At 45.4% G+C, this 20,306-nt stretch overlaps 1 protein-coding gene across 2 annotated transcripts; it reads left to right on the top strand.

The window, feature by feature from the left end:
• Positions 1-291: 291 nt before the first annotated feature.
• Positions 292-11,423, top strand: DDN (dendrin). 2 transcript variants are annotated; one of them, XM_087925243.1, is made up of 2 exons: positions 292-423; positions 9,537-11,423. In XM_087925243.1, exon 2 carries the CDS (start codon positions 9,556-9,558, stop codon positions 11,335-11,337), a length of 1,782 nt encoding a protein of 593 aa, XP_087781369.1. In that variant the 5' UTR covers positions 292-423; positions 9,537-9,555; the 3' UTR covers positions 11,338-11,423. The 2 variants fall into 2 exon arrangements, with proteins under 2 accessions (XP_087781369.1, XP_026573190.2); XM_026717405.2 differs by lacking the exon at positions 292-423 and adding an exon at positions 4,692-5,097.
• The last annotated feature ends 8,883 nt before the right edge of the window (positions 11,424-20,306 follow it).

Here is a 20,306-nt window from a genome sequence, read left to right on the forward strand (position 1 = left end):
TCCTAATAGTCTGAGTCTATTCTACCATCATGCAATTACTCTTGGTCTTCGCTCCCCCACCCGCTCATGCACACACAAGTGTTGATACAGCACATTCCCCACAGGGTGGGAGTAGGACAAGCAGAGAATGGCTAAGGCTGCACCCCCTGGGTTGGGACAATTTGGGCTTTAAATATTCTGGATCTGTTGCTATTAGAAGACGGAACTGGACTGATAGAGGAGCAGTTGGGTGATCAGGAGCTTCTGGGTTGCTGATTTCAACTATCAAGTAGAGCAGGAGGACTGGGGAGAGTGGCAGCCATGGATAAAAAGAATGCAAGCATAGATTCAGAGGTGATAGAACGTGACAAGCTGTAGCCTTGTTGCAAACTCAGGAAGGCATCATTACCAAAATATTTTCATCTCACAGGTGTGGAAGTGGAGGTAGGTCTGTGTTTCTTGATTCTAAATGTGGATCACAGGGAAAACACATGCTGCATGTGGTAAAAGACTTCTGGGTTGATGTCGGACTAGGCATGTGGTGCTGCTTGCCTGGATTTGACATCTCTCGATCACGGGTCTCTTAGTATATCCCATACTGCTGCTAATATATCAGCAAAATTTTGTGGATTCTAATTAGTGCCTCTACCAGACAGAGGAAATAATAATTTTAAGGATAATACAGTTTAGCCTAGATTTTTTTAAAAAGGAAGGTGAGCTCCATTTTCTGATAGTCCTGGGTTCAGACTGTTAATTGGGGATTCACACCAATATATCTTGCCGAATCTAACAGCTGTCCATTTCTGTAGAACAAATGCCAATAATGTGTGTGTGTGTGTGTGTGTGAGAGAGAGAGAGAGAGAGAGAGAAATGATTTACTTGAGTTATCCAACAGAGAATCAGTGTGGACTGATCTACAGTATATATCTTACTGTATATATTACTTGTATTACTTTATAAACAACTCAAGCTTGCATAATATTCCTTCCTCTTTCTATTTTCCTCCCAACAACAAACCTGTGAGGTGAAGTGGGATGAGAGGGAGTGACTGGCCCAAGTCATTTTAGTTGCCTTTCATGCGTAAGGCAGTAATAGAACACACACAGCCTCTTGGTTTCTAGGCCACTCCCTTAACCGCTGCACCAAACGGGCTCTATTTCTTTACCAGGTTGTCTGGTATTAAATTGCTTGTTTCATAATAATTATGAATAATTAAATTATGAAAGCCGATTTTAGATGTTGTCCTTGGTATGACAATGTAAAACATCTACATATTGGTCTTTGCTAGGAAAGCAGGAATACTAGCAATTGTTTCATTTTTTCTTTCAATGAGGCATGCTGGAGGCCTCAGGCAAACAGTATCCATTCATTTGGTTTGCTGGAATGCATGCCAGAAAAAATTTCACCTCAGCATTTTCCCCAATGTAAAGTCTCCTGTCCATCTTTTCCTGTCAGATTTTGGAAAGCGGACATGTTCAACCCAGAAGTAAAATAGATCTGATCATAGATATAACAGGTGAGCTCACTGTGCCAGGAAAAGTATTCACTTTGTTTTTGTGACTGATGATGGCTTTACAGGCCCAGAAGTACAGTTTTATTCTTTCAAACCCAAGAGAATATTGGAAAATAATTATGCAAAGGGGCTCACGCCTCTAGTTGATTTTCTGTATATCCATCAACAGTATTCCTCAAAAACAGAACAAAACAGAACTGTACTGGTGTACCGAGGAAAAGCCAGTTAAAAAATGATCAAGAGGCCATAAATGAAGCTGGGGGCTGCTGAGGAAAACATTGCTGGAAAAATTCTTTCAATATATCCTTGGGGGAGACATTGCAGTAGCTTGTTGCCAACTCATTCATTCTAAGTACCCACCCCACACACATCCACAACTTGCCCTGTGCTTTCCAATTGGTGTATACAAATGCAGAAGCAACATAACAGGAAAGCATGAACGTGCACATATGTGTTACTTGACTGCATAGAAGAAAGTATCAAATCTTCCTACCGCCACTCTAAATGTCATTTAAGGTATTCAAGGAGCTATGCTCTGCATCCTTTCTCTAGCTTGCTTTTAAAAGTGGTAAAACGCATCTTAGTAATTCCAATTTACATAAAAAACATAATGACCTTTCAGGATTATTATGCGATCTATAAGTATTCTGTACACCACACAGCAATAATTAATTGCAGGATCTCTGCATCTGGAAGCTCCGTCATCAGCCTTTTGAAAACAGTGATACGGGAACAAATGTTGCCAAGCCCCAATCACTTCCCTAACCCTCTATAATCAGAGGGGTTGTGTCCCTGGCAGTTCTGCTAACCACTCCTGTTGTTGCCATCTGTTGCCAATGCAGTTGCCATGCTGGTGCTCAGTTGCTAGGTTTCACTTGGAGCTGGTGTGGGAGTGTGCTGAAGTCTCTAATTTACTGGGAAATTTTTTGGAGGGTGGGGGTGGATAAGAAGCAATTGCATTTACCTGGGAATGAAGGGTGAATGAGGGTGAACTCAAGAAGAAGAGTAACAAAGCAGTTGGGAGGAAAAAAAAAAGAGAGATGGGGCCAGGCTACATCCTACTGTTGCCAACAACACACATCACTGGAGGCTTTCAAGAAGAGATTGGACTGCCATTTGTCAGAAATGGTGTAGGGTCTCCTGCTTGGGTGGGGGGTGTGGACTAGATGACCTACAAGCTCCCTTCCAACTCTGTTAATCTGTATCTCTATCTGTACAATGAGCATATCTGAGCTCAGGGTGTGGATAAAGAACAAAATTTTGGTAGGATCCAAATGCCTCTCCAGCTCATTCTTCTCTGAGCTGATGGGAAGGCTGCCAGAATTTGCATAGGCCAGGCTGGCTGCGAAGTCAAGGCCTTACAGCAGTTCTGCAAGACTGCCCTTGCCTGAAAAAAAATCTGTTTTTTGGACTTCTCTCCTACGTGATTAGGCACGCCTTGAGGCTAGTGAGAAGAGATGATGCTCATGTCGTCTTTTTTTGTTGTTGTTGTGTCATGGTGAAATATATAGTGGGCTCCAGTTGCTGATTTGCCACCAAGTCATTAGGTACTTAGGGACCAAGGGGTTGGCAGCACAAGGAAACAACAGCCAATTGCCAGCCATCAACAGGCTAATCAACCAATAAGAAGGCACCACATAAATACGACTCATAGAATAGCCCAAAGCGCACATTTCGGTAGAGAGAAGTTCCATGAAGATGGTGTCCAGCATGAATCCAAAAGCTTGGAAGACAAAACCTCTGGTCCCAGTGACCGATCCAGATTGAATCTTGCAACTTTATCTTGGGAAACATATATTTGCCTTCATTCATAAGATCTCTCCCTCTCCTATTCCATCCATCCATCTTTATCATATCCAGAGCAGCAAATCAGTTGGTTAGCAGAGAGTAGAACAATTTATCCAGGGATCCAACATAAATCTTCAGTTTTTTGTGGAACCTTTAACCTCATAAACATGCAAATCTATTGCCTTTCTCTATAAGGAAGTACCACACATCCAAGATTAATGATGGTTGATTCCTACAGGAAGGCATTATGTTGCTACTATATAAATAACAGTGTGACATGATCTCTCAGTGTTGTGGACAGCAATCTGACAAGGCCCTAGGACCTTCTAGACCAGGAGTGTCAAACTTGATTTCATTGAGGGCTGCATCAGGGTTGTGTTTGACCTCGGGGGCTCGGGGTGGGGGTGGCTGAGGTAGGGATGGTCAGCTCGGCGTCACTTGTGTTGGGGGCACCTGTAGTAGCCTGAGTACCCTGCCAATGAAAATGGGCTGCTGAGCTCCGTTTTTGGCTGCGACGGCCTCCTGTAACCCTCTGCCAGCAAAAACAGAGCTTGGATGTGGCCTTCCCGAGCTCTGTTTCTGCTGGCAGAGGGTTACAGGAGGCCGTCGTAGCCAAAAAAGGAGCTCGGGAGCCCGTTATCACTGGCACAGGCACCGCAGGCCGGTCCTTCGCTGTTTCCAGGGTGGCCCTGTGGGCCAGATCTAAGCACCCCAGGGGCCGGATCTGGGCCCCGGGCCTTGGGTTTGACACCCCTGTTCTAGACTTACCCCATGTGACTCTTAACTGAAGGGTATTTTCTGCAATGGTATTCAAAGACCAACCATCTTAATTGCTTTTCAAAGGTGACTGGATACAGAATAAAGCAAAACCAGGGGCAATGATGACGACTGTCAATAAAAACACACGAACCAAACTCAAAGCAAGGTTAAGAATCTGCATTTTCAATGTTTCAAATACAACTGCTTTTTTCAGCACGTATAAAGCTTACTAAAACTCTTTGTCCATTAGCTGTCATCTAACACAGAATTAATGAAAAGCAGGAACCACTTGAGAGCCTTTTCTGTACTGTATTATAATTCAGAGGGTTCCCAAAAGGTTTGTACATGAACCACATGAAGGAAGCAGCACCAGGATAGTTGCTGGCCTGAGTATGGAGCCCTTTGTGCAATCCTCCTGGGTCCCTTCAACGCCTGAAGGAAAGAGAGCTATCCTCTATGTGCTTGTCCTTGTACTATCCTATCTTGGGTAGCTGTTGCTGTGTAACTGCTTTTGCAGCAGCTTGTGAGAGCAGAGGTGCTATCTCGATATGGAACAACATGTAGCCATGTGAGAATTTCTCAGTGAGTGTAATTTGTTTCCTAACCTGCCTTTGAGTTATGCACATTTGTACCGTATATCCATCTCTCTCCTCTCTTCACCTGTAACTCTCTGTCCCCAAGCATCCTGCTTTCTCCATGACCTTAGATGGTGCTGCTACAAATCTCCCTCCCTCCCTCTCTTTCATCCTCTCCATGCGTGTGCACAGGCAACTTGACTGCCATGTGCTGTGTGGGTGTGATGCACTCTCAGCCTTCCTCGTGTGGTACAGCGGCTGCAAGCTCGTGCAGTTGCTACATGTCCCGGCAACCAAGATGATGTTTGAGTGTTTGAATCAGGGAGATGCCAGGCGGCTTCAAGTCTGCGAGAGGCAAAACCTGCTCCTGGTTGAATTTAACACAGTCTCTTGTTCTAGTCGGAGTATCATGGAGCCAGGGGCGTGGACTAGGCAAGGCTACTGGGTCCCCTCGATGTACCACAGTATGGCTGGGCAGTACACGTGAGTGCTAAAATCTTGGGGAGGGAACTGACTGAACAGCAGGGGGCTCTGCTAACTTGCCAAGAAGGCAGAGAGGTTGGATTGATTTGACCGGAGCATTTGGTGTGATGGAAGTAAGGAAGGATACTATGAGTCCATGCTAAGAAGTTAAGAATAGCATAGCATAGCATAGCATAGCATAGCATAGCATAGCATAGCATAGCATAGCATAGCATAGCAAAGCATAGCATAGCATAGCATAGCATAGCAAAGCAAAGCAAAGCAAAGCAAAGCAAAGCAAAGCAAAGCATAGCATAGCATAGCTACTATTGACCTCACCCCTTTCCTAAGAGGTCTGTAGGGGGCATGCATCAATGTACCTACCCTCCATGTCCTATTGTTTCTTTTATTTTTCTTATTTGTATCCATGTATTCATAACTATGATTTTACTTATACCTCCTATCTTGTAAGCGATTGACAAATCAAATAAATAAATAAAAAATAAATAAATAGAATAGAGTAGAATTCTTTATTGGCCAAGTGTCACCCATCTAGCCCTTTCCTGAATAACTTTATGTGTACAACATTAGAAAAGGCAAAGCAGTATAGATTAAGGACTGAGGAGGAGAGAATAAAGTATGCTAAAGCCGGGTGGGGATTTGAACTGGGGGCTTGTGAGCTCATAGCACATCTTCTTACCTGCTACCCTACAGCTGTGCTGGAGAAGAACTGCTTCTATTATGTAGGCTTGCATTGATGGTTATGTCTGGAGCAGTTTTTTTTAAAAAAATCCTTATGGGCCAGATATTTTTTAATCATAAGTGAAAACTGGAAATTCTAGCTTGCTTAAATCCACGGTATGACTACATAAAGTGACGCAAAAAAGGAAGAAAGGTTTTGTTCTGCACATGTTCAGATGCACTCTTCTTTATTGCTTCACTTCAGCTGAAGCTGATTCCTAGAGTAGAGATGCATGGGGCTGGAAAAGGGAGATGGACTCAGATTCAAATCATTGCTTGGCGAGTAATCTTAAATCAAGCTTTTGCCTTCTGCAGGCTGGCAATACTAAGATTCAATGGGGAGATTCAAGAATAGCAAACCATTTTTTGCAGAAAGACGTGTGGATGAAATAAATAGCAATAATTGAGAATTGTTTCTCATCACAGCCAGCTACCTTACTAATGACTCCTGAATCTCCTCATTCAAAAATACCAGGTTAATGGAGATTTAAAATGATGGCACATTCACGTGAATCAATATATGCGTTAAATTTAGCTCATCCCTCCTACTAGCTATTTGCCAAGTCCTCTTTTTACGCAGGGGCAGATCTAATGAAAGAAGAGTGTTGGTGTTTGGACTGAAAGGTGCAGCTGCTGAGTTCTGGGGCATATGAGAGACGGACAAAACTCAGGGGAACTGAAGAAGTTGGTGAAACACAGTGGTAGATTGACGGAAGAAGTGATCATGTAGGACTGCTAGTTAAAAGAGGAAAGGTCAAGAGCAGGGCTGTCAAACTTGCGGTCAGCAGGCTGGATGCGTCATGCACTGGCCATGGCCATGCCCAGTTTAGTGAAGGAGACAAAAGTCCCGATACAATGTGAGTTTGACACCCCTGGTCAAGAAGGTAGGATACTGACAAATGCTGTCACATGTGTCACGGCTGCATGTACTATATATACCAGTGATGGTGAACCTTTTTGTTGTGGTGGGCCAAAAGCAAGCAAGCTCCGGCACCCACAATGCAATGTGCCTCCCTCCTGCATGTGCCTGCGCAGTGCCTCCTTACCTGCACTCTGCATGCGTGTCTCTCCCAGCTGATTTTTGGCCTGTTTGAGGCAGTTTTCACCCTCCCAGAGGTTCGAGGGAAGCTTCTGCAGCCTCGGGAGGCCAAAAACCAGGCCTTCTGGAAATACTGGAAGTGCCCGTTTTCAGCCACCAGAGGGCCTCTGGAGCCTGTGGGAGGCTGTTTTCATTCTCCCAGAGGCTCAAAGGAAGCCCCTGCAGCCTCGGGAAGCCAAAAAATGGGCCTTCTGGAAATACCGGAAGTGCTGAAATGGGCCCGTTTTTCAACCTCCAAAGGATGCAGAGGCTTCCCTTGATCCTCTGGGGGAGTGAAAACGGCCTCCAGAGGCCCTCCAGGGGCTGAAAACAGGCACTTCCGGCATTTCCAGAAGGCCCATTTTTTGGCCTCCCGAGGCTGCAGAGGCTTCCCTCGAACCTCTGGGAGGGTGAAAACTGCCTCAAAAAGGCCAAAAATCAGCTGGGAGGCACGCACATGCATAGTGCAGGTAAGTTTGGCTGGGGTTCACATGCCCACACAAATGGCTCTGTGCGCCACCTGTGGCACACATGTCATAGGTTTGCCATCACGGATATATATAGTACAAACCCAAAATACCAGTCTACAGCTATGATGCATATAGAGCATAGAGGCTGGATTAGGAAGAGGATGAATATTGTGGCTGGGCAGAATTGGTCTGGCAAGCAAATATTTGAAGCAAGGAACCCCCGATTCAAATTTCTCTTCTGCTGGCAGCATAGAATGACTTGAAATAAACATTACTCCTGATCTCCGCAAACATTGCTAGTATTATTATCATCACTGTGGATTTTCATAAACTTTGGGAATTATAAATGTAAAAAATGCTTTCAAGAAGAAGGGGCATATTTTTTATTTTTATCACACCACTATCTTGATGAGGCATTATAAAAGAATCTCTAAAGAAGGTGGATTCATCCTGTTGGCTGATGTACATGGCCAGGTTGAGCCATTAACCATTACTTGATGAATGTATTTTTTATGTACACTGAGAGCTTATGCACCGAAGACGAATTCCTTGGGTGTCCAGTCACACTTGGCCAAAAAAGAATTCTATTCTATTCTGCTTGAAGATAGAAACACAAAATGGCAGCTTCCACCTACCCACCGTCCAGACAAAGGGAGCTTCTACTATTCCTATTTTGCATCAAAAGCAACGCCTTTTAACATGTGCTAACCAATGTGGGCTGTCCAGTTCAGCAGCTGTGCCTTCTTTTGATCTAGGTCCCTTGACCGTAGTCTCCACAGTTCCTCATTGTTTCACACTGCCCCCCCCTCGCCCACCTTTAACAATTTCATTGATGGTACAGTGAAAATGTGAGTCCTCTTGTCTTTTTGTTTTGAGACCAGCTGAAACTGGCAACAGTTCTGCCAAATTCCTCTTTTAGCTCAAGTGACAGGAAGAATGATTAAACTGGCCTTCTTTCTCCTTCTCGTTGGTAGACACACCAGATGGAAAAGGTGTTAAGTATAAGGGGAAATCAATGGATGGTGACTCATATGAAAGGTTTATTATGTCTTCCAAAGACAATCCTCCCCCTCGTGGAAATGAAGGCAGCTGGTGCTTGCTTCCCAGCACAGCTGGAAAGAGTAAAAATAATAATAATAATAGAGGAATCCATCAGTAAGCATGGTCCAGACGGAATACACCAGCCATCACCTGGGTCAAAGCAGAGGAAGGGCTGAAAAGAACATTGTTTTTTTAAGCCAGCTTCACTTCCAGCCAGTTTATCTATAGGAGTCAAATGCATTAAGGTTGCTTGCAGTGTGAGAAAGTAATTGAAATAGAAAGTACTTCATTGCAGCCAGTGTTAGTATTTACCGTAATAAATGTCAGATACAGAAACTCACGTTTATAGGTAATAGTCTAATTTGAAGCAAGCTGAGTATCTTAAAAACATGGTCCTGCATGCTTACCAGGTTGATTAACAAGGGAGACTGGAGACCTGGGATTGTTGCAACTCTATTATGCCTAGAATTTATATGCTCATTGGCCTCAGCAATCAGCACTCATGGAAAATGTAGAAGTTTGGAAACTCAAGTTTCAGGTAATCTTAAGTCACTTCCGATGGCAAGGTGAGTTGGGATAAAAAAGATGGTTTTTACTATTAGAAATGGAGTGAAAGGAAAGAGGGGGAATTCTGGTCAGAACTAGTAAAGCAATCCAGCTGGGTGCTGTGCTGGCTATCACTTGGTGCTCCATAATCTTTTTTTTTTTTTAAAGACAACGTGGAAAAACTCAGCCTGAACATAATTCTCAATTGTAGAACACCTGGCTTTGCACACAAAAAGAGGCAGATTTAGTCCCTGGCCTGGTACCTTCACGGGCAGAATTGGAATTCTTGTCTGCAGTCTTAGAATGAAGTTGGCAGAGCACTGAGCTAACTCAAGTAATGGCTGATCAATAAATGATCTGCTACAATTTCTAACTTCACTGTCCCTTCTTAACAGAAGCATGGCTAAAGGGCTGAATTAAAATAGTGTTAAAAGGAAAGAGAACCAACTCTGAGCTGCATTAAAATGGGGCCAACGTTGCCTTTAATACTACTGTATACTGTGCCCAAGATAGTCAGCACAGACTACAATTTCTTGATGGACTTTCTGCTTGACTCTCATTGTCTATTTCTCTGTCTTTTGCAGCCTCTTGGAGAAGAGACTCATGTCTGACTTTTCACCTTGCCGCCATTGTCCCAGTTTCCATGTGCTTCAGGATTCAACCAACTGGCATGATGTCCAATTTCCAGTTGGCTGGGGCCCTTTGAAGCAGGAAGGCCACTGGTTTTCAAGGAAGGGATGGGGGAAGAGGACCGCTTCCTCCACCAAGGCCCCACGCCACCACAGTCCTTCTTATGATGGGTACAATCCAGTTTGCCAAAGGGACATGAACTGGGGAGCCAGCCACACAACTAAGGGTGATCCTAAAGCCCCAGCACCTGGAGGGCCTTTGGTCAGCTGCAGATGGACTCAAGGCGCCTCTGCCAAGAAGAGGAGGGATCTCCCTGCCAGGGCACCCCCAAGCTATGAAGCTCACATGCTTCTGCGTCTGTGGGCGCAACAGGGCCCACGCAAAGAAAACTGGCATCATCCTCCACCCTATCTTGCTCCTCCCTCTTATGAGGCTTCCCACCACAGAGTGCAGCCCCAGCAATGGGCAGGCAAGTCAGATTCAGTAGGGAAGCTTATCCAAAATGGAGCTGCTAAGAAATATCCAGAGAGAGGAGCGGGCTGTGAGTCAGAGCCCTTGACCCATATGCCTGGGAGGAAGGGAGGCAGGTGGCAGACTAAAATGCCAGGCAGCTGGAGTTATCTTTCAAGAGGCAGAACGTGGGGTGGCCCAAGGATGCAGTTGGGGAAGGCCAAGTCCCCATCCCATTTGGGCTCTGACTGGGACGTTAGTCCCCAACACCGAAGTCACACCCTTCCTCTGGTGAATAAGAGGAGCCAGGTCATGCTACTGCCCTGCCATCCTTCCCAACACACCCTTCCTGCTGGATGGGGCTTTAGCCATGCAGCTGGTCGGTGTAGACCCAAGAGGGATGGGAGCAGAGCAAAAGAGAAACACTGCCAAGACTTCTTCCCCAGGTGGAAGGAACCGAGCCCTTCCAGGGAACTTGCAGGGAGTCAGCCAGCTTTGTCCAAGTCCATGCCACGAAGGCATGGGGGTCTATTTGTAATTGATGCCACTTGCGTGGTGATCCAGGCTCACTACATTCCATCACCCCGAATGGAGCAAGTCTGCTACCTGGCCCAGGGAGAGGCAGGTACCATAAAATCCCACACATCTCCTGGGTCTCCAGGCCCTACCTCAATGGAGGAACGGGCTGTTCGCATACTGGGCCTCCCCTTGCATGAGTTGGGGGTCATAGAGGCAGGGCAGGGAATTATGGCACCCGAGATCCTTGGGCCAGAGAATGGTGCTATACCTGGGGACAGTTCTGGAAGAGAGAAGGTGAAGAGGGTGCCTTCTGCTCCAGACAGTCCTCGGAAACTTTCTGGACCTCCAACCCCAAGCCATTCCCAGGTTGGGCCTGCAAAGCAGGAGCCAACCTACCTGGAAAGGAAAGGGTCTGCAGCATCCCCTTGTCCAAGAAGACATGGCCTGACACAAAGGAAAGATGTGCCAGGGATGTCTGCCCAAAGCCAGTCCTACATTTGCGATCTGAAGGAAGCCATGTCGAGGATCCGCCGGCACACGGCCCCGGATTCCGACACAGACGAGGAGCTGGAGAAGGAGTGGCAGCCCACCTGTGAGCAACCATCATGGGGAGAAAGGTTGAACCAAGAGAGGCTCACGTGCAGAAGCAGCAGCAGCAGCAGTCTTGACAGCAGCAGCTCCAGTGCCACAGTAGTGCCAGGAAATGCCATTCCTGGCTGGAGATCCAGGCTACAGAGTCCAAGGGCAACTGCAAGCAAGGTGGGGTCAAGCCCAGCCAAGGAATGAAGACTGGAGAGAAGCAGATCAGTGATGAGGAACTTTTGGGACTCTGCATGTCAAAAATTCAGCAAATTCCTAACTGGCATGTTACTCCCCCCACCCCCAAACAATTCTCTATTTCCTCCACACTCTTCTAGACCATTCAGAAGAGTGGCCCTCAGCAAAAGCACCAAGACTGGACCTGACGTAGAGGCACAGATCTCAACATCACCACTAGATCAATTGTTGCCGCTCAAAAAGGTTGCCTTGTATCATTTCCCAAGGCATGCTAGCCTACAGGAATGGTGCAATTGCCCCGTGGCCCAGCACTTCCCAGGGTCTGCTTATTTTCAGGCGGTCTTTTCTTTCTGTTGACAGGCTCCTGCGGCCTACCAAAGGCTGCTTTGGATTGTACAAGGCCTTCATTCATGAAGCAGCTAGGAAAAATGCCCTCCTGCAGCTTCGGCAACCTCCCAAATGGCGTGAAAGCACATCCTGTTCTCCCACAATTTCTGGAGGCTCCAGAGGCCGCATGAGGGCACACCCCATTTTTCAAAAGCCTTCACAGCTACTGAAAATGCTACGAAAACAAGGAATTTTTTTGAGACTATTTGCTGTGAGGTATTGATGAATGCTGGCATGTCACCCAGACATCATGGGGTGCCAGCTTTAACATACGTGTCATAGGTCCACAATCACTGACTTAGACTCTTTCCTTCCAATCCAACTCCCTCTCCAAAGTGCCTGCTGTCCCCATACTTCTATCTCCTTTCCTGCATCCTTGCTGGGAGCCCAGGGACACCACTGCACTCTTCCCCTGTCCCCCGTGGGTTAGGATAACAACTCGACAAAGGCCCAGCTAGATTTGAGCTCTGCTGTTTGGGAGTTCTGGAGGTCCCACTACCGATACCATAGTTAGGAAGGGAGGTTGCAACAAGCTGTGTCCCTCTGTTCCTGTAAGGAAGGAAGTATCAAGAATCCTTGCCTCAATATTCTGCTTGTTTTGTAGGACAACTGCTAAGAATGGAATCAATACATCCAGGGGAGGGATTCTACCGATTCGGACCAGATTGTTCCCATGTTCAGTTCGCTATGAACTGGTTCACTGCGACAAGGAAGTGGGCCTGTCCGTCTGCCCCTCAGGGGTGGGAACTGACAGGGTTAACTACCGGTTCGGGATTTACGAGATTTGGTAATTTATGATGTGCTTCCCTGCACGCTGCGAGCCGCACGCCTGTAAATCGTCATCAGCATGCTGTGTGCAGAGAAGCAGCCTTTGAAACAGCCCTCTTTTCCTGCTTTTTTAACTGCAGCTGTGCCACGTTTGGCAGCTGAAGTTGAAAAATCAGGAAATAAAGGTCAGGTAAGAGCCCAGGTGGGCGGGTGGGCAAAAACATCAGCAGACATAGAACTTCAGAGCTACTGATTCTATAGAGGTGGACAGAACCAGTAGAAACCCACCCCTGCTCTTTCCTGTGCTTTATGCCTTTGTTTATAGCACAGCTGATTTGTGTGGCAGAGTGGTTTGCCGCGCCTCAGCTGTTTTCTTCACAAAGACTGCAGTTGAAGGCAATATGGGCTTGCCTTTTTAAAATGCGGAGCATGCGTTTGGCACAAACATACACAATTACTGAACTGGTTGTTATACTGTTGGAATCCCACCCCTGAATACATCCACAGATGGTAAGCCTCCAATTGATGAACACTAGGGACAATCCATAGGAATAACGGCCCTCGGTGTAATATTCTGAAACACCGATCTTCTCAGGATCCTCCCTGCCTAGCCTTAGCAGAAGACAAGCGAGATCCCAGGAAGGAACTCAGAGGCTCAGGTGGGAGCCGACTTTCATTATGTAGCTAAGAGACTTGCAGGAGGCAAAAGAGCTGCCAGGACCTTTACTGCTTTGCAATGCCCGTAGAGTTATTGCTAGACAAGCTGTTTGTGACAAGCCTTCAAGAGTGTTGTAAGTATTGCTCTTCTTAAAATTGAATACAAATATCTGTATTAAAATTCTGTGCAACCAAATACACTGGGTAATATATTCTCTTGTTTGGTCTCTTGTATTTGGGGCGGGGAGGGGCTAAACTATGTAATTTTTAATTTCATTTATCTATATCAAAGCGAAACACCATTCCTGCATCATCACAAAATCTCCAGAACTGTAAAGCTTACAAACTTGAAATTTGCCACATATGTTCCTCTTGGCTTCTAGGTGCTCAGTAAGAAAGGATTTTTCGAAATGACCATCAGAGCATTAGTACTCCCTATATTATTATTAAGATGCGCTGATGCTAAGGAATTCTACTTCCCCTCCCCACCTGAAAAGAAATCTGTTCCAAATACAAAACACAAGCAGAGGAGAGGAGTTTCAGTTTTACTTTCACAGCAGCAACCAGCTTTAGTACAGAACACTTGAGTTAAGCCATGCCCAGGCTCCTTGCTGTCTCCTTCTTGTTCTCATAGCAAATATTGTTTCGGTTTCCAAACAGCCTTCGCATACTGACAGGATGCTAGTCAGATGAATACCAAAGGATGCTGGTAGGTAGAGGCAAGAATTCCTCCCCTTATTTTCCTCCCGCAAAATTAAGCCCGACCACATAGTTTCATAGCGAAGCACGGGTATAGAGCTAGTTTATTGTTATATTTGTATTTATTCAATTTCTATAGTCGCCCAACTCAACCAAGTGACTCTGGGCACCTACAATTCAAATTTAAGGGCAAGATCAGGCCACAATGAACCAGAATATGGGCTGCCTCCAAATGAACTTTATGTATGATTCCCACCAAATAAAGCAGGCTACATCACCCAGACTACATCTCACCTATTGTGATTCTTCCTTGGAGAAATACTTTCTCTCTTCCCCCAAAATTAACCATATTGGGTGCCTGGGGAAGAAAATTCCTGATGCTGGAGTCATTGGATGCAGATAGCCGAGAGGGCAAATGTTTGTTGAACCTGAGCTCAAAAATGGCTGGATGCTGGGACAAGATTCAGGGTGGATTTTCATGCTTAAAAATGGTGCTGGTTTATGTTTTTTTTAAAATCGACCATATCTGGTAGGTGACCGTGAAAGATAATTCCTGATGCCAGGGCTAGGCATGTGGAGGTTGTCAAAAGGTCAATTACACCCGCTCCAACCCAAATAGAAAAAAGAACACCAAAATGAGATTTGAGGTGGAATTTCATGCTTAAAAAGGGTGCTGATTGCTATTTTTAAAAACGATATCCAATGCTTGGGATAGAAAATTCCTGATTCCAGGATCAGGGACTCAAATGGTCAGGAGGCCATTTTTTTTCAACCTGAAGAAATGGACACCAGAATGCCATATGGGCTGTAATTTCATGCTTAAAAATGCTGCTGTTGCTGTTTTTAAAAATAGCACTAGCACATAGACTTATATACTGCTTCACAGTGCTTTTACAGCCCACTCTAAGCAGTTTACAGAGTCAGCATAATTGCCCCCAACAATCTGGGTCCTGATTTTAGGGACCTCAGAAGGATGGAAGGCTGAGTCAGCCTTGAGCTGTTCAGAATCAAACTGCTGGTAGTTGGCAGAATTAGCCCGCAATACTGCATTTTAACCACTGTGCCACCACCAAATCGACCATATCAGATGCCTAGGGAAGAAATGTCCAGATGTCGGGATCATGAATGTGTGTTGTTAGGAGGCCAAAATCTTATTCAACACACACACAGAAACAGATACCTCTAAGACATTTGGGGTGGAATTTCATGCTTAAAAATTATGCTGGTTGGTGTTCTTTTTTAAATAGTATATTGGGTGTCAGGAGAAGAAAATTCCTAATGCCGAAGTCAGGGAAGCAAATTGCCAGGAGGCTAAAAATTGTATTCAACCCAAACACAAAAACAGACACCGAGACAACATGCAGGGTGACATTTCATGGTTAAAAATTGTGCTGGTTGCTGTTTTAATATCTGTTTTTGTTGTTCAAACATTTTTATTAGGTTATGAAGTATTATAAAGTGCAAAATACAAAAGTAAATAAAAGAGCAGGGAAAGGGGAGGGAAACGGGGAGAGAGAAGTGAGGAAAGGTAGGGAAAAGAAAAGAAAAAGAAGCAGTAGAATAGGGCATTAACATGAAATCACAGCTTTTTGTTTTTCCATAATAATAAGAACAAGTCATTTCTATAAAGATCTGTCGATCTAATCAGTAAAATCCAAAGTCAAAGTTATATTCTTTTCCACATCAAGCATGAAATTCTGAAGCAGTTTCCATGTGGAAGCAAAGGTATTTATGTTTGCTGTTTTTAAAAATCAACCATGCCTGGATACCTGCAGAAGAAAATGCTCCAAAACCCATTGGTGATGTCCATTTTGCTCTCTGAAAGTGAATTTGCCACTCAAATGGGATTTTCTTGTGTATTTTACCAAGAAAAATTGAAAAAAGTATGCTAAAAAATATAGCACCCTCATTAACAGACCCACTCACTCCAAATCCATTGGATATGTCGATTTTGCTCTCCAAATTCATGGGGACCTAATCCTAACTCCAGATGGATTTCCTCCCAATGGCGTTTTCCCATGTATTTTACCAGGAAACAAAGACAAGGCAGGTTTGAAATGTCAGTGCCCTCATAAACGTAACCATGCACTCTGAATCCATTCACAACGTCCATTTTCCTCTCCAATTTCATAGAGCCCTAACCCTAACCCTAAGTGGAGTTGCCTCCCCCGCCATGGGAATTTCCCATGTATTTTACCAAGAAATATAGATGGGGCAGGCTTGAAAAGTCATCAGTCTTCTAAGCATAACCACATACTCTGAATCCATTGGCGATGTCCATTTTGCTCCCTGGATTCATAGAGAACTAACTCTAACTCTAACTGGATTTGCCCCCCAATGGGATTTTCCCATGTATTTTCCCACAAAACATAGCTAAGGCAGGCTCGAATAATCTGTGCCCTCCTAATGGTAAACATTCACTCAGAATCCTTTCGAGATGTCCGTTTTGCTTTCTGAATTCATGGAAACCTAACTCTAACCCTAGATGAATTTTTCACCCATGGGAATTTCCCATGTATTTAACAGGTAATGTAGACAGAGCTGGTTTGATTAGTCAGCACTCTCCTAAATGTAACCATGTGCTCCAAATCCATTGGCGATGTCCATTTTGCTCTCTGAATACAAGTAGAAAAAAAATGCATGTGTCAATCCCGTTTTGGGGCAAATCCAGCTACAGTTCGGGTTGGATCTCCATGAACTAGGAAACAAAACTGGACATCACCAACAGATTCAGAGTGCAAAGTTATGCTTAGGAGGCTGCTGACTTGGCTGCTGACTCTTCGATTCTGCCTTATCTACATTTTCTTGGAAAACACAAGGGAAAATTCCATTGGGGCAAATGCACCTAGGGTTAGGGTCAGGTTTTCATGAATATGGAGAGCGAAATGGACATAACCAATGGACAACTAGCACATTTTTATGCTTAGGAGGGCATTGACTTTTTGAGCCTGACCTATGTTTCCTGTTAAAATACATGGGGAAATCTCACTGGGAGAAAATCTACCTAGGGTTGGGGTTACAGTAGGTTGTAATGAATTCAGAGAGCAAAATAGACATTGCCAGTGGATTCAGAGGATGGTGTTAACTTTAGGAGAGGCTGACTTTTTTGACCCTGCTTATCTACATTTCTTGGTATTATACACGGGAAAATCCCATTAATGGCCAAATCCACCTAGTGTTAAGGTGTGATGACCCGGCGTGTACCACAAATATAACAAAAACCAAAACGTAAATAAAGGTCCTTTAATGCCTTCAACTTAGCTTCACTGTTCAATTGTTCACAGTTGGAGATTAAACTATTTTCGAAATAACATTCCAAACGAGAGAAATACAGTTCAAACTCAAATAGCAGATAACGAAGCAAAAACCAAAAACAAACCACACTGAAGAAAGTTCCATGACAGACCAGGATAATTTATTACAAACTTCAAGAAGATAACCAGGTACAGTCCATTGGAAGAATGCCAACCAAGATAAACCTCATTCAGGAAAAACACTGTTTGTCTTCAGCGTTTGCTAGCATGCAGGTCCAAACTCTTATGCAGATCTCACACCTGCAACCCATGAAGAGGATCATGACACTTTTCTCCCGAGTAGACCATGTTTTTCCCTGATCCTCTCCTCCCTGTGTGCTCTAGGATGGAGAGGGGATTGGGCCTGGGTCCTTCTCTGACTGCTCAGCCGGCCTCTGCCCTTCCCCAGCCTCCTCCACAACCTCCGGAGCCATACTTCCACTCCCTGTTGGGTGTTCCTCCTCTCCCTCAGAGTCAGTCTCCACCAGGTGCATGACATAAGGTTAGGTTTCCAAGAATTTGGAGAGCAAAATGGACACCACCAATGAATCAGAGTGCATGCTTTCGATGAGGAGGGTGCTGAATTTTTGAGCCTGCCTTTTCTATGTATCCTGGTAAATTACATGGAAAAATCGCATTAAGAGGCACCTAGGGTTCGGGTTAGAGAGCAAAATAGACATCGCCAACAGATTCAGAGCACACGGTTATGCTTTGGAAGGTGCTGACTTTTCAAGCCTGGCTTATCTATGTTTCCTGGTAAAATATGGGAAAATACCATTAAGGGACAAGTCCATATAAGGTTAGGTCTCCATGAATTTGGAGAACTAAATGGATGTCGCCAATGGATGCAGACTGCATGGTTATGTTTAGGCGGGCACTGATTTTTTGAGCCTGCCTTATCTACATTTTGTAGGGAAAATACATGGGAAAATCCCACTGGGGGGCAATTCCACTTTTGGTTAGGGTTAGTTCTCTTATGAATTTGGCGAGAAAAATGGATAACACCAACATATTTGTAGTGCGTGGTTATGCTTAGAAAGGTGCTGATCTTTCCAACCTGCATTTATATATTTCCTGGTGTTCAATAATGCTGTTCACAGTAGCACGGGGCTAACCCCCTTCAAAGTAGTGAGCGGTATGGACTTCGTCCCAATGCCTGAGTATCCAAGAGATCTCCCCTCCTCAGTCAACACTGAAAGCAACTTGGGAGAATGCAAAAAAGGTGCTGGCAAAAGCGGCACAGAGCTATAAAAAAACAGGCAGACAAACACCGGGCCCCACAAAGGCCATTCCAGGTGGGGGGAGAAGGTTTACCTATCCACCAAGTACTTGAGGTTAAGGCTCCCTAGTAAGAAGTTGGGGCCAGAGTTCATGGGACTTTTCCCCATAGTAAAGGTCATCAACCCAGCCATGGTGCAATTGAAGTTACCCCGACTGCTAGAGAAAATACACCCAGTATTCCATAGTAGCCTCTTAAAACCTGTGGTGGGACCATCACCTCATGAACCCCCAGACCCCCTGGTCATAGGGGGCCAAACTCATTATGAGGTGCAGCAAATCCTCGATTCGAGGTGGGACAGGAGACAACTCCAATATTTAACCAAGTGGAAGGGCTACCCTTTATCAGAGGCATCTTGGATGTTGTGTCTATAGGACTGGTTGGAGTTCCCAACCAGGTCCGTCGTTCAAGCGGGAGCGCCGACCGCTCCCATTGTCTGAAGCCGTCTGACAACCGGCTATAAAAGGGAGCTGTCAGACGGCATCAGCTGTTGCTGCCAGCTGATCTGCCGAGTTAGCCAGGCAGACGCGGCAACCCTTTATTCAACTGAATAAAGCCTTTAAACGTTTGCTCCGGCTCAGTCTCGTATCTCCGCCGCTCTACAACACTGGCGACGAGGGCGGGATACTAATAAGAGGCTACCAGACGTTCGATACGAAGAGCTGGTCACTACAAAAAGAGCGAAGCCACGGGCGCTGAAGCCGCAGCCGCCAGCCCTCACCAAGAGCGCGAAGTTTAAAAGCCTCCTCAGCCGAGGAGACAGACGCCGCCTGACAGGCGCAGCCGCAAAACGCTCTTCTAAGAGCGCGGTTTTCGAAGTCACAGCCGCTGAGGTGACAAGCCCTGCCGCCTCAAGATGAATACCAACCCGACATTCCCACCCTTCAAGCCAGCCAAGGAAACATGGGAGTCATACAAAAACCGATTCATCTACTTCCTCGACGCTATCGATCTAACTGACGCTGCTGAGCACAGGAAAAAAGCCTTCTTCCTTAGTTACTGTGGAGCTGCAGTTTTTGACACCGCTACAGCACTAGTTGCCCCTCGCTCTGTCAGGAATATCCCTTGGGAAGAGCTCCAAGAGATTCTTACCAATCACTACTCACCTAAGCTCTCCCAGATAGCTAGAAGACATGCCTTCAGAACTAGAAAGCAGGCTGAGGGGGAGTCAATTAGTGAGTATATGGCAGCTCTGAGATCAGCTGCCTTACAGTGTGGATTCAGAGACTATCTAGAAGACATGCTTTTAGATCAGATTGTCTGTGGAGTTAGGGACCTCAGGCTTCAAAGACGCTTGCTAGCCAAAAAGGACTTAACCCTAGCTTTAGCTATAGAGGAAGCTCAAGCTGCTGAGCTCTCTGCCCAATCAGCAGCAGAAATACAAGGGGCTCCTATCAGACCCAGCAGCTCCACTATTCACTCAGAGGAAGTTTCCCTTGAAGAAGACCCCATAGGCACTACAGACATAAACCGCCTTAGGCAACTAAAACCCTCACAAGAAGGAGCAGGGCAAAGAAACAACTTCACCCCCAGAAAGCCTCCCTTTTGCCCAGGCTGTACCTAGAGCATCCTGCAGGTTCAGGAATGCCATTTGTTTAAACTGTCAGAAGAAAGGCCACCTAGCTAGGGTCTGCCTAGCAGGGCGAACCTTCCCTCAGAGACCTCAACCTACTGCTAATTTCCAAAGGCAAGTGGAGGACTGTTATACTTGCTACCACGCAGACCACATTTCCAGGACCCCTAATAAAATAAGTATTTTTGTTTTCCTAGAAGGTAAGCCTTGCAGAATGGAGGTGGACACTGGATCTGCACTTTCAATCATCTCCTGGGAGACCCTGAAGAAGATCCACCCAAGGCTGTCAAAAAAGAAGTTACAGAAGTGCCACCTGTCCCTG

This window comes from Pseudonaja textilis, chromosome 2, assembly GCF_049901715.1.
Source record: "Pseudonaja textilis isolate UNSWEBS1 chromosome 2, rPseTex1.2, whole genome shotgun sequence".
NCBI classification, from domain to species: Eukaryota; Metazoa; Chordata; class Lepidosauria; order Squamata; family Elapidae; genus Pseudonaja; species Pseudonaja textilis.